The sequence below is a fragment of the Hyperolius riggenbachi genome, chromosome 2 (assembly GCF_040937935.1).
Source record: "Hyperolius riggenbachi isolate aHypRig1 chromosome 2, aHypRig1.pri, whole genome shotgun sequence".
Classification (NCBI taxonomy): Eukaryota; Metazoa; Chordata; class Amphibia; order Anura; family Hyperoliidae; genus Hyperolius; species Hyperolius riggenbachi.
Window position 1 is genome coordinate 85,322,180 of NC_090647.1, and position 15,131 is coordinate 85,337,310.

At 43.1% G+C, this 15,131-nt stretch overlaps 1 protein-coding gene across 6 annotated transcripts in view; it reads left to right on the top strand.

Moving 5' to 3' along the window:
* PAN3 (poly(A) specific ribonuclease subunit PAN3) overlaps positions 1-15,131 on the top strand; it is a 134,886-nt gene that overhangs the window by 37,755 nt on the left and 82,000 nt on the right. For all 6 annotated transcript variants that reach the window (XM_068267003.1, XM_068267005.1, XM_068267002.1 and 3 more), the window contains exons 2-4: positions 8,114-8,235; positions 10,511-10,577; positions 12,655-12,725. In XM_068267003.1, the coding sequence (XP_068123104.1) occupies positions 8,114-8,235; positions 10,511-10,577; positions 12,655-12,725 (260 nt within the window). The remainder of the gene's footprint in view (positions 1-8,113; positions 8,236-10,510; positions 10,578-12,654; positions 12,726-15,131) is intronic.

The window sequence follows — 15,131 nt, forward strand, 5'->3', positions numbered from 1 at the left end:
TGATCGGACCAGTACCTGTGCATTTGATTAAAGTGGACCTGAACTCTTGCACAGAAGGAAAACTTAAAGAAATGCACCCTCAGGGCTGGTGCACACCGAGCGGCTTTTTGGGCGTTTTCAGATCCGCTTGCGGCTGCGGGTCTGCTTGGTCAATGTATCTCAATGGGGTGGTGCACACCAGAGCGGCAGGCGTTTTGCAGAAACGAAAAATGCCTGGGTGAGGCATTTTTTGGATTTCGGATGCGTTTCTGCCTCAATCCTAAGTATAGGAAAAACGCAAACCGCTCTGAAAAACGCCTGTTCAGAGCAGTTTTGCAGGCGTTTTTGTTACAGAAGCTGTTCAGTAACAGCTTTACTGTAACAATATATGAAATCTACTCTACTGAAAACCGCAGCAGCATTCCGCAAAACGCTAGCAAAACGCCTCATAAAAATAAAAAAAGCGTTTCAAAATCTGCTAGCATTTTGCGGATCTGCTAGCGGGTTTTGGTGTGCACCAGCCCTGAATGTTTTTAGAGAGTTTAGTCTGTTTTACCACTTAAGTCCACAGGGTTGTTCATTTTTTGCATCTGAGCAACTTTCACCTCCTATTCATTAGCCAATAACTTTATCACTACTTATCACAATGAAATGATCTATATCCTTTTTTTTTTTTTTCCCGCCACCATTTAGGCTTTCATTGGAGGATACATTTTGCTAAGAATTATTTTATTCTAAATCCATTTTAACAGGGAGATTAAGAAAGAAATATGAAAAATTCTTTATTTCTCAGTTTTTGGCCATTATAGTTTTACATTAATACATGCTACCGTAATTAAAACCCATGTGTTTTTATTTGCCCATTTGTCCCGGTTATTACAGTTTAAATTATGTCCCCATCACAATTTATGGCGCCGATATTTTATTTGGAAAGAAAAGTGCATTTTTTCAATTTGCGTCCATCACTATTTACAAGCCTATAATTTAAAAAAAAAAAATATATTAACATACTCTCTTGGCATGCATATTTTAAAAGTTCTTCGGTAACTATTTATGTTTTTTAATTGTTTTGTTTTTTTGTTTTTTTTTAATTTTAAATTGGGTCATTTTTTGGTGTGGGAAGTAAACAGCTAATTTTTAAATGTAATAGAATGTATTTAATAAAAAATACATGTGGATGTAGTTTACTATTTGGCCACAAGATGGTCAAAGTCCTGAAAGCGTACGATCACACTTCCAGGAAGTAGAAAGAGGACCCAGGAAATAGAAAGAGGACAGGGAACTTAAAGAGACTCTGAAGCGAGAATAAATCTCGCTTCAGAGCTCATAAATCGCAGGGGCACGTGTGCCCCTGCTAAAACGCCGCTATCCCGCGGCTAAACGGGGGTCCCTTCACCCCCAACCCACCCCCCGCAAAAGTGTGTCGTGAAAAAGTCGCTGGCTGTCTCTTCCTGGAGGCAGGGCTAACGGCTGCAGCCCTGCCTCCAGTCGCGTCTGTCAGCGGCGCATCGCCGCCTCTCCCCGCCCCTCTCAGTGAAGGAAGACTGAGAGGGGCGGGGGAGAGGCGGAGATACGCGCTGACAGACGCGCGTGGGGCAGGGCTGCGGCGGTTAGCCCTGCCCCAACCAGGAAGCGCTCCCCCGGTGTATCGAGGGGGATTTGGGGGTGAAGGGACCCCCGTTAAGCCGCGCTATAGCGGCGTTTTAGCAGGGGCACACATGCCCCTGCTATTTATGAGGTCTGAAGCGAGATTTATTCTCGCTTCAGACTCTCTTTAAGTGGTTCCAGATAGGCTTAAAGAGACACTGAAGCGAAAAAAAAAAATGATGATATTATGATTTGTATGTGTAGTACAGCTAAGAAATAAAACATTAAGATCAGATATATCAGTCTAATTGTTTCTAGTACAGGAAGAGTTGAGAAACTCCAGTTGTTATCTCTATGCAAAAAAGCCATTCATCTCTACGACTTTCAAAGTCGTGGAGAGGGCTGTTATCTGACTTTTATTATCTCAACTGCAAGTGAACTAATTACTTTTTCTCTGCCCGAGGAGAGGTCATTAGTTCACAGACTGCTCTGAAAGAATCATTTTGAATGATGAGTGTTGTGTAATCTGCACATATTAGAGAATGATGCAATGTTAGAAAAAACACTGTGTACCTGAAAATAAAAATATGAGGATATTTTCTTTGCTGCTAATCTTCTAGTAATTATTCACAGTACACAACCAATTCACTATATCATATTTTTTTTTTTCGCTTCAGTGTCTCTTTAAGTGGTTAAAGGGACTCCGAGCAGTGCAGAAACTATGGAAAGATGCATATCATTTTAAAGCTCTTTCTCCTCTTTCCAATGATATATAAACCGCCGCCCTATGCCTTTTAGTTTTCGCTATTTTCGCGTTCGAACTGGCCACGACTTCGTTCGCGAAAATAGAGAAAAGTAAAAGGTGTAGGGCGACGATTTGGGTGTCGCCAGAAAGAGGAGAAAGAGAGCTTTAAAATGATATCCATCTTTCCATTTCCATAGTTACATTGTATTACACAGGGCGACTTTTTTTCAGCAGAATGGAGCTGCTTTTTTTAGGAAAAAGTCGCCCTGTGTAATACAATGTAACTACGGAAAGATGGATATCATTTTAAAGCTCTCTTTCTCCTCTTTCTGACGACACCTAAATCGTTGCCCTACTCCTTTTTAGTTTTCTCTATTTTCGCGATCGAATTGGCCGCGACTTTGATCGGGAAAATAGAGAAAACAGGCGTAGGGCGACAAGTGCTTCATTTTTACAATAATTATGTATAAATGATTTAGTCAGTGTTTGCCCATTGTAAAATCTTTCCTCTCCTCGATTTACATTCTGACATTTATCACGTGGTGACATTTTTACTGCTGGCAGGTGATGTCAGTGGAAGTAGCTGCTTGCTTTTTTGGCATTTCCCACAATGCAATGAGGTTCAGACAGGAAACTGTCAAGATAATGGTCCTGACATCACACTGTGGGAGCGGTTGCACCACAAGATCAGCCATACAGAGCTCCCTGATGATCTGTTTGAGAAAAGGAAAAAAATTCTCGTGGGAAAGGGGGTATCTGCTACTGATGGAATGAAGTTCAATCCTTTGTTTCATTCCCCTCTCATTTGTGTCTAATCAAAAGTCTTTCCCCCCCCCCCCATGTCACATGACTGCCTGTGGCAGATGAGCAGATACGCCCATTTGAAAGCACAGGCTGTAAAAAGTATGTCTGCTTCCATGAAAGCAGGAAGTAGAAACTGCAGATTTATTTTAGGATTTGCATCCGCTTTAACAAAGAAATGTTTTTATGTACTCAGGGCTGGTGCACACCAAAACCCGCTAGCAGATCCGCAAAATGCTAGCAGATTTTTAAACGCTTTTTTTTATTTTTATGAGGCGTTTTGCGGATTGCTGCTGCGGTTTTCAGTATAGTAGATTTCATATATTGTTACAGTAAAGCTGTTACTGAACAGCTTCTGTAACAAAAACGCCTGCAAAACCGCTCTGAAGTGCCGTTTTTCAGAGCGGTTTGCGTTTTTCCTATACTTAACATTGGGGCAGAAACGCATCCGAAATCCAAAAAATGCCTCACCCAGGCATTTTTCGTTTCTGCAAAACGCCTGCCGCTCTGGTGTGCACCACCCCATTGAGATACATTGACCAAGCAGATCCGCAGCCGCAAGCGGATCTGAAAACGCCCAAAAAGCCGCTCGGTGTGCACCAGCCCTCAATGTCTCTCTGTAAAGTAGCATGCAGTGCTCGCTATACTCTCTGCTCTTACCATAATATCACATAATATAGGAGTACAATACTGAGCTTTGTATCAGCAAAAAAAGCAAAAGTGGGTTATCTGTTTCCGTTAATCATATTCATTGCCTTCTCACCGCTAGGACACATAATAGAGTATATTGCAAAGGATTATGTTTACCATCCTCCATAATTAGTATTCTGTGAAAGCGCTAGCAGTGGTAGACAAAAACCACACAAGTTTTTACTTGCACACTGTTATTGTGTTGGATGTGTTATCACAGATGCACGTACTGTACATTGCATTTCAAACAAGGCCACTTCTCCATCTCTAGGACTAGATGGTTAAAGGAACCCTGTTGGGAGTAAGCAGAGCTGTCTGTGTAGAGTGTAATCTGCATTACATCAGTATAGTCTCATGGAGCTTCCCTGAACCCCCCCCCCCCCCCTCTCACCCACATTGTGACTCATATGCCTACCTGCCCACCTTACACCATAGTACTATACTCTACATATATGCACTCCCTGCAGAGCTGTTGTGAATCCAATGAGATTGTTGAGCACATTGAATGCAGAGGTGTTGCCTATCACCCATAAACCTAGTTCAGATGGAGGAAGAATACCCTCATTCTCCTACAGAGTACCTGCACATCTCTCTTAACCTCCCTGGTGGTATGATTCTTTCCTGATTTTATGGTCTAAAAGCAGTCCAGTTTTTAACATGTGCTTTTGGACTGTAAAAGCAGGGAAAAGACATCCTGTAGAGAGATCTGCAGCAGCCTCTACACAGACTCTCCTTCCCAGGAATACGGCTCCCAGCAACTTTTTTTTTTTTTCCTTTTAGCCTGACTCAAGGTTACCGCCAAGGAGGTTAAGGTGCCCACTAATATACAATCTTACCAATTCTATGTAATATGAGAGCGTACCTAAAGTATGCATTCAAAATGTATTTACTCAGTTTAACTTTGCACAATTTTACCAAATTAAGTAGTATAATCAAAATTGTATCATTAGTGGGCATCTTTGCATGTATCCACAGTTATGCTGGGAATACACGGTCGTTTTTGCGGCAGATAGATGGTTAGATCATTTCTGACCTGTCCGATCCCCCGTTCGATCATTTTGCCGCTCGATTCCTGGTAGTGGGGAAAATATAAGAAAAACGAGCAGAAGATAAGGGAATCGAGCGGAAAAAAACAGGGCTGTGGAGTCTGAGTCAAGAAGTCTGAGTCAGGGCAATTTTGGGCACTCGGAGTCGGAGTTGATGTCGGAGTCATGGTTTTGGAAACGTCGGAGTTGGAAGATTTTTGTACCGACTCCACAGCCCTGGAAAAAACGCCCTGTGTATTCCCAGCATTAAATTGCCTAGGGCCTGATTGATGTTTCTCTTTCTGCACCCTATACATGTACTCCTACCGACGGCTAGCTTCAGCAGTGATGAAATGCATTGTATGTTACATACTTTCAATCAACTATCGCTATATGTAAATTAGAGGGGACTATCATAAACTGAGGAGTTATTTGGAATTTTTTTGTACTGACCCCAAAGCCCTGGCTAAACCACAATGCTGACACTTATGACTGCAAGAATGAGGCTGTCTGAAAAACGTCAGTAGAGAGAGACTTAAGGCCCATACACACGTCTGATTTTTTTGCGAACGACGGGTCGTTTGAACGTCCCGTCCTTCAGTCGTCCGCACGCCGAATCAGGCATGTGTACAGACTGTCGTTCGCGTGAGAAGACTGAGTTTGAGCGATCCGCCGGGTGGCTCAGTCTTATCACGCGAACGACAGTCTGTACACACACCTGATTCAGCGTGCGGACGACTGAAGGACGGGACGTTCAAACGACCCGTCGTTCGCAAAAATCAGACGTGTGTGTGTGTGTGTGTATGGGCCTTTAGGGGGGGAGGCTTCGTGAATTCTAATCTACTGTATACTCATAATCTTTTTAGGGCTGGAGGATGTGTACATAAAATAAACTTAACTTTTTGATACTATGAGCGATTTGTTTTTCCCCAACTGCTGATTTTATTCAAATGTAGGCCCTTTCAGGAGCAGAATATTTTGGACCTTATAAAATGGTTCTTGCTAGATTCTGCAACACAACCCACTCCACATCTGTGCCCCTGGTAGCATCTTACTTTATTAGTCACTGCTAAATACTGATCTATCATGCAGCCAAAGTGCCTGAATTAATTGGCCCATGTTATGTTGAATTCTGATTTTTCTTTTTCATGGCAGGATATCAGGACTAAGGCCTGGTTCACATTTGCAATTAAGTGGCAAAGGCATCCGTTAACATGGATCTGATCACCAGTCGATCGGATCAGTTTTCACTACATTGCCTTTTTGCTCTGCTGCTTCTGATTAACGTTTCCCCACATGCTTCATCTCCAATCACCACCACGCCCCCCCCCCCCCCCCCACCTTAAAATAGTGGATTTCTCTATCAAGAACGGTCCGTTTCTTCACTAGTGTGAATAAACTTTCCATTATCTCATTGCCCCTTCAGGATCCGTTTCCCTTCCACTGGGCTCAGCGGTCCGGAAAAATTGCTGCAGAATTAGTTGCGGTCCGTTCAGTGGATCATGCTGTTCTGCATCCGCTCAAATGGACGAATGTGAACGGATTCATATGTTATCATTGGATCCATTCGCATCCGTTCTGATCCATGAACAGTCTGTTTTTTTTTAACATCAGTATGAACCGGGCCTTAAAGAGACTCCGTAACAAAAATTGCATCCTGTTTTTTATCATCCTACAAGTTCCAAAAGCTATTCTAATGTGTTCTGGCTTACTGCAACACTTTGTACTATCACAGTCTCTGTAATAAATCAACTTATCTCTCTCTCTTGTCAGACTTGTCAGCCTGTGTCTGGAAGGCTGCCAAGTTCTTCAGTGTTGTGGTTCTGCTATGAACTCACCCTTCCAGGACCCTCTATGCACACTGCCTGTGTGTTATTTAGATTAGAGCAGCTTCTCTCTTCTCTCTTATCTTTTACAAGCTGGATAAATCGTCCTCTGAGCTGGCTGGGCTTTCGCATAGTGAGGAATTACAGACAAGGGCAAAGCTGTTTGCAGGAAGAAACAAGCAGCCTGGAACTTCAGTGCATGAGAACAGGGGGAAAGAAACACACAAATGATCTCTTGAGATTCAAAAGGAAGGCTGTATACAGCCTGCTTGTGTATGGATGTATTTTCTATGTGTGGACATACTGTACATCAACCTACTTCCTGTTTTGGTGGCCATTTTGTTTGTTTATAAACAAACTTTTTAAAACTGTTTTTAACCACTTTTAATGCGGCGGGGAGCGGCGAAATTGTGACAGAGGGTAATAGATGTCCCCTAACGCACTGGTATGTTTACTTTTGTGTGATTTTAACAATACAGATTCTCTTTAAAGTAACCAGAGGGATAAGGGGGCTGCCAGTTTTTTTTTTTTTCTCTAACAGAATCCTTTTTTATCTCGATTTTCGAATACTTCAAGCCACAGACACAGAATGATTATACAAATCCCGTTCTTTCTATAGTCTGACGACACTAGCCACATGCTTGTGTAAGGTGCGTGGTTCGGAGGCTTGTAAATATCATCGGGACAGGCAATATCAGGACAGCCAATATCATCGGGACAGCATGGTTAAAGGGGAATAAAGATGGCAGCCCTTATATCTCTCTCATTACAGGGTCACTCTAAGCTAGCCATATAGAACCTGATCCAGATATTATCTTGGGAACAGTGATTGTGTTACTGTCTTGCACCACTCAAGTTTCATCAGATTTCAGCGTATTATTATTTAGTGTTTATATAGCGCTGATCTCTTCCACATTGTCTTGTCTTCTTGTCCCTCAGAGGGCCTCACAATATAAGCCATATTATGTGCTGTATGTATCGTAGTCTAGGGCCATTTTTGGGAGAAGCCATTTAACTTATTTGTATGTTTTTGGGATGTGGGAGGAAACCAGAGTACCCAGAGGAAACCCACACACAACATACAAACTTCGTGCAGATAGTGCCCTGGCTGGGATACAAACCGGGTGCCCAGCGCTGCAAGACTAGAGTGCCACGTGCAGCTTTGTACAAATGTATGTGGTCGTCGGTCCTCTGCCCTCTCCAACCCAAATCTGTAAAAGAGAATTAATTTGTAAATGGAGTTTCTGTCAGTATTTTAATCAGAATTAAATGGCTGCAGTCCCAGGTTATAAATACATTCTAACATTTGCAGGTTGTCTGACTAGGTCGTTGGTGGTGCAGTAAATTATATTGCGTTTTGTTGTTGATAAAGTCTGATTTTTTTTTTATTTTTTTTTACCTGTTTCATTCTCCTTTTTATTTTGTATTACTTACAAATCCTCTTTGCCTCTGTTTTCCAGTCCCTGGCATTGACGGAGGAGCTTTACCGGACAGCAGCCTGACAGATTCTTACTTCAACAGCAGCTTTATTGGAATGAATGGATTTGGAAGCCCTGCTGATGCCACCTACCCACGAATGCAGGTAGGGAACTATGCATGTGAACACCTACCATGCATACCAGGGTTATGGAGCTAAAGGTACCCACAATTGCTCCAACTCCTTAGTCTAATAATTACCTAATTACCAAGGATGTGGAGTTGGTACAAAAATCATCCAACTCATCAGTTTGTGAAACCTCTGACTCCACTGCCCTGATACATAAAGAGAAAAACAACTTGGTTTATGTTTGAAGGTTTGTAAAATGCCCCAGAGCAGAATCTCTGTTTATACTGGGGGCAACAGACTTGGTGTCTAGTGGTTCCCCCCCCCCCCCATAGCGTGTTCCCTGGTATCTAGTGGGCGCGTGCCTTCTCTCTCTGCGTGCCCCTGCAAAGTACGGGTGGCTGAAGCAGTTAAAAAACAGATTGCCAGATCCTGGAAAGGCTCGATCTATCCAGAACCTTCCCTAATGCTGGGTACACACTGAGATTTTCTGGCCGATATACTGTCAGATCGATTATTTCCAACATGTCCGATTTGCTTTCCGATCGACGTTCTATTAAAGTGAACAGAAAGCAAATGCCCCTTGCATGATTTTGGATTTATATAGTGCCAACCTATTATGTAGCGCTGTGCAATACATAGTAATACAGCCAGTAACATGGGTGACCGACAGCACAATACAGGTAATAGGCAATAGATACAATACAGGTAATAAGCAATAAGAGACACAATACGGGTAGTAATACACTGGAGTGGTAGTCCCAATAATACAAGTTTGCGTTATTCTGGGTAGAATGCACAGTCAAGTATGATACACAAGGAGAGAGGGCCCTGCCAAAGGCTTACGGTCTAGAGGGAGGGGGTGGTGACACAAAAGGAGGAAAAAACAATCTTTAAAATCTATAGACTTTCCATAAAATAAAGGTCTACTGTCTTCTTGTGTTGCATGCAGTGCAACACAAGTGTGATGTCTGCAAATTGTGTGATTCCTTCATTTAATTTAAACAAAACAAGTGTTTTTGTAGACTTTTACACACTCCAGTGAATTGTGGATCACCATGAGCTTGCTAGGTAGCCTAACTTCATTTCATTTGAAATTTACCCGTATATTCCGGCGTATAAGATGACTTTTTGAACCCTGAAAATCTTCTGCAAAGTGGGGTGTCGTCTTATACGCCGGTGTCAGGTGCGGGGTGTTAGTATTGTGGTAGGCAGAGCTTACCGGGTGCAGCAGCCTTGAAAGGTCCGCTCGTGTCCTCGATCCTTCTATGTCCTCCACTGTCCCCCGCATCATTTATGTCCACGTCCCCTGTGCTTGAAAATTCAAAGCTGCAATATAATAGCATCTTGCGAGCAGCCGCTCGCATGGATAATACGGCAGCTTCCTGATTCCAGGTCACCTGACTGGTGACGTGCGCTCCACAATTCAGTGTCTTCCTCTTCCTATGCACGTCACCAGTCAGGTGGCCCGGAATCAGGAAGCTGCCGTATTATCCATGCGAGCGGCTGCTCGCAAGATGCTATTATATTGCAGCTTTGAATTTTCAAACACGGGACGTGGACATAAATGATGCGGGGGACAGTGGAGGACATAGAAGGACCGAGGACACGAGCGAACCTTTCAAGGCTGCTGCACCCGGTAAGCTCTGCCTGCCACAATACTGACACCCCGCTCTTAAAAAAAAAAAAAAAAAAAAAATCACACCCTGATCTCTTCCCTCCCCTGGATGACTGCGGCACGCAGTAATATCCAAAGGTGTATACAGGGGTGGGCCAGGAGGGTGGAGGAGGCATGTTGTGAAAAGGGGTAGTCTTATACGGCGAGCATATGCCAAATTCTTTATTTTAACAGGAAAAGTTGGGTGGTCGTCTTATACGCCGGAATATACGGTAAAAAAAAATAATGGCACTTCTAGCTTAGTCGTAGTTGCCTTAACTATAGCACTATACAGTGGCAGCATGTGGGGGGGGGGGGGCTCTATAATGGGGGCACCGTGAGGTGGCACTGTAACTACAGCGGCACAGTAGGTGTGGAATGCACTGTGGGAGTAAACTGGCAGAATAGGCACACTATGTGGGAGAGCTATATTATCAGAAGCAGGGTAATAGAGGAATCACTGGGGGGGAGAGACTGAAGATCTGCCACTCATTGCCAACAGCACTGGAGACTCAAAGAAAATTCAAACAATCTTATGTTTTGGATCAGCTCACAGCACATTGTAGTGATCCTTGTAGATATGGCACTTGTTGCTGCATTGCCAGGTACACTTCAGTAACTGTTCTCCATATTTGTATTTTGTCTCCTTTGTTTCAGCGAATGACAAACAGCAGCAGCTCACCAAGCCTTCTCAATGACAGTGCCAAGGCGTATGCTGGCCATGGTAAGAATCTCATTTTCTGTTGTGGAACAACTGTATAACCATAGCCAAATGCCAGGAACAGAATTCTCTTTATTTTCTATATAAAATTCACTGAAATCAAAATCTGGACAGTACAATACATATGCTATGTAAGTACATCAAGTATTTATCTACAGGGCTGTGGAGTCTGAGTCGGGGCAATTTTGGGCATCCGGAGTTGGCGTCGGAGTCGTTGATTTGATAAACTGAGGAGTCTGAGTCGGATGATTTTTGTACAAAATCCACAGCCCTGTTAAGTATTAGTGCACTTCAAAAAGAAAAACCGAGAGCCCAATATAGTGCAGTAAGTCTAGCAATTGTTGGCAAAATAATTAACAGATGTGGATATACTCACAAACACGGGTTACCACATAGGCAACCACTTGAAATGCAGGTGGGGAGCATTAGAACCTGACCCCACTCAGGTTTAAGAAGTTGCTCTCTGTAGATAGAAAGAAGAGGAGAGTCCCCTCCACCCAAGGTGGAATATATACTGTGCAAATTTGGACAGAGGTGCCAGGCAGGTTAAAATGATCTAAAAACAACTAAAAAGGAGGAGTACAGGTGGACTTACCTCCTGAAATGATGGACAATCGAGATTGCTGAAATTGCAATCTCGATTGTCCATTTCAGGAGGTAAATCCACCTGTACTCCTCCTTTTTAGTTTTAGATCATTTTAACCTGCCTGGCGCCTCTGTCCAAATTTGCACTGTTAAGTATTAGAGTGAGGAGTCAGGGCCATTTTGGGTACCCGGAATTGGAGTCGTGGTTTCATAAACTGAGGAGTCGGGGTTGGAAGATTTCTGTACTGACTCCTCAGCCCATTATCTAGTTATATACAGTGTATTTTTTTTTTTTTCTGGGATAGTATGGCTGTCCCTGCTGCTTTAAATGCACGGGCGGAGGGTGCAGCAACAAGAGGGAATGGATGTGTCGTCTCAATGGCAATTCCAGAGGAAAAGAAAACGCATATGTTTTGTACTGTTCATGTTTTGATTTCAGTGAATTGTATATAGAAAATTGAGAGAATTCTGTTCCTGCCATTTGCCATCTTAACTCCCTCTGACTGAAGCCAATCCTGATGTCATTTCCTCCCTTACTTACTTATTTTTCTCTTAAACTGCACAGTTTTGGCTAACTTGGTTTGTAAACAGGTGAGCAAAGCATAGATCAGAAGCTCACTGAACTGCCCTCAGCCAATCAGTGAGGAGCAGGAATGTGGGAGGGGAGAGGACCAGCTTCTCTCTCGTTGGCAATGGCAAAACCAGAGCCAGGCTGACAGAGATGAGATATATTACAGCAGAAACATTTCTGAATAGATTGGAGTGCTTGCAATGCAGGGTAAGGCTGCAGGATGCATAATAAATACTGCATTGGGTAAATGGAACCTGATTTTATGGCTGACGATCCCTCTGTAATACTTGACCTGTTCGCTATCTTCCACATGGTGGGATTCTGCCATTAAGCACGTGGCGCGTTTGATGTCGCACATGCGCCTCATGCTTTACGGAAGCCCAGTGGCAATGCAGAAGATGAAAGGATACCACGGTGGGAGACAGCAGACAGGTTAGTATTAAATGCATGGGTGGGGGGGCACATTCACATTAGGGGAAGCAACGCCAGGGGTTCCATTGTGTTCGTCCCTCGTCCCGATATCACATGGCGCGCCTGATCCACCGTGTTGGCCCAACATCTTGCAGCATGTCTGGTCGAATTGTCAATCGGGTATTCTTGTGGCGGCACCAATATGCATCCGATTCTAATAACTATTATTGAATAGGATGCTTGATGGGCTACCAAGTCGGCTGACGTATGAGCACTTTTAGAAGGTGGTCAGTAATAAGTCTTGATATCTATCACCTCATTAGTTTACCGTTTTTAAAATGGGTCTTTCATTGGTGGAGGGTGGGAGATACATTTAGGTCCATTGATTTCCATACAGCATATAGGCCTGCTAGAGCTTCTGCATGGCAAGAATAAAGGGATTCTCTGTATTTCCACACTCTACCTTTTTGTTCTTATATTTATTTTCACCATACAATTCTCTGTTCATTCTAGATCCTTTAGGCTCTCCAGCATCCACCCTGTTTAATGACTTTGCCGGGCTCAGCATGTCTCAAAGGCGAAAGGTGGGTTTTATTTTATTTTTTATAATTGCTGATCTGATATTTGTAGACTAGGGGCTGTCCATGGTTTTCATATAGAATGTTGCTTCATGGCAGTGATAGGCAAACTTGGCTCTCCAGCTGTTAAATAGAAACCGTAACTAAGAATTAAACTTCCTCCCAATCAGTAGCTGATACCCCCTTTCCCATGATAAATCTTATCCTTTTCACAAACGGACCATCACGGGGCTCTGTATGGCTGATATTGTGGTGAAACCCCTCGCACAGTGTGATGTCAGGACCATGGTTCTGACATCACACTGTGGGAGCCTTGTTGCAGTGTGGGAAAAAACAGCGGTTTCCAACTACCAAAAAAGCAAGCAGCATCTTCTTCCACAGACCAGGCCAGCAGTAAAAAATGTCACCATGTGATAAATGTCTGAATGTAAATCAGGGAGAGGAAAGCTTTTACAATGGGCAAACACTGACTAAATCATTTCTACATAATTATTGTAAAAATGAAGCACTTTTTATTACATTGTCATTGGAGTTCCTCTTTAAGGATCTAAGAGTCCCACAATGCATTGCAGGAGTCTGACAGTCACAGTCGGGATTCATAAAGGCAAATGCATTATGGAACTTTGTAGTTCCTTAACAGCTAGAGAGCCAAGTTTGCCTATCACTGCTTTATGGCATCGTACTCTGCACATGCAACCTACTCCAGCCCCGTTGTGGCCACAACCTAACCACTGTTGCAATAGCAGAGCTGCTTGATTAGTCAGTGAAGAACACTAAAGTGAGCGAAAGAAAATGACAGCGAGGTTTTCATAACAAAAAGCCAGGGCTACACATTAGAATTTATGCCTTGTACACACCATGCAATTTTCCGTCAGATCGACTGGTTGAATTGATAATTTCCGATTCCAATCAGGAATCTGATATGTCTGATAGATTTTGTACCAAAGTGATTGGAAAATAGATTGGAAAAAGTGATTGGTAAAAACGATTGGAAATCTTATCAGACCTGATGGAAATTATTTAATCGACCCGTCGATCTGATGGTAAATTGCATGGTGTGTACCAGGCACTAGTCTTCTGTTATGTCAAGTCTCTGTGTAACTGCTCTGTGCGCATTCTAGACTAGGGATGATCAATGACATGCAAATATTTTCAAGTTCATGCAGATTTATGTACATTTTTATGCAAATATATGCAGCTTGAAAATGGACCAATCAGGTCCCGCTCAGATTTAAATTGATTGGTCCATTTTCAAGCTGCATAAATATATGCTGCATATATTTACATAAAAATGTACATAAATCTGCATGAATTTGAAAATATTTGCATGTCATTGATCATCCCTAGTCTAGGCTTTCTTTAGACTGGTGATTGCTACTTACTTTGTTCTCGCTATGTGTTTAAAACCGATAAACTTATGGGGACACATGCAGTTGATGCTTTGTAAATGATTAAGAAAGATCAATGTATTTGGTTGTACAGTTAGAGAATAGAATGCAGTAGATTATTATTTTTTTCTCTTATCTTGGTTTCAGTATCAAAAATTCGTACATCTATAGGTTAGATTCTACAGTAGGCAAAACGATAACCTAAATTTATAAATGAACATTGTGAAAATGAGCATTTACTGTATATTACTGCACATAAGCTGAGATTTTTACACCCAAATTTTGGGTGTAAAGTGTCTGTCTGCAGGTAAAATATGTATGGGGTCCTCCTATGAGCGCACGTTGGGGTGCAGATAGATGCATAGCTACCTCTCCGTTTCAGCTCCCATCTCCCTATGTTCCTGGCAGCTTTCAGAACTGGCCACTAGAGCTCTAGGCTCACTGCGGTCACATGACTATGAACCTGGACCACATCATGGTGAGCTTGGAGTTCTAGAGGCCAGTTCAGAAGCTGCCGGGGAGGAGCAAAGATGCAGGGAGAGGTAGTTATGCACTTGCTAGCATCCTGTAACACAAACTCTGCATCCACTAGCTTGTTCTAATGCGCGGTGTGTATGGGGGCCACACATTAGCGGCCGGCCTTCTTGGCAGGTCACGCGATTTGACTCCCTTCTGTGTGTGTGTGTGTGTGAGGGGGGGGGGGGAGTTTATCTGCATGTACCGTATTTTTCGGACTATAAGACGCACGTTTTCTCCCCCAAAAGTGGGGGGGAAAAGTCAGTGCGTCTTATAGTCCGAATGCTACATATTTGGACCTGTGCCTGTGTTTTTTACCCCATGTCTGCGATGTCTGTATTTCCCCCGCTGCAGTGTCTACCTGCACTCCGTGTCCCCTGTGTTTGCGTGTTTTCAGTGTATGCATGTCCCCCGCGTCTGCCTGCACTCGTGTCCCCGGTGTTTGCGTGTCCCTGGTGTTTTTGCGTGTTCTCGGTAATTCCATGTCCCCGGCGTTTGTGTGTCCGCG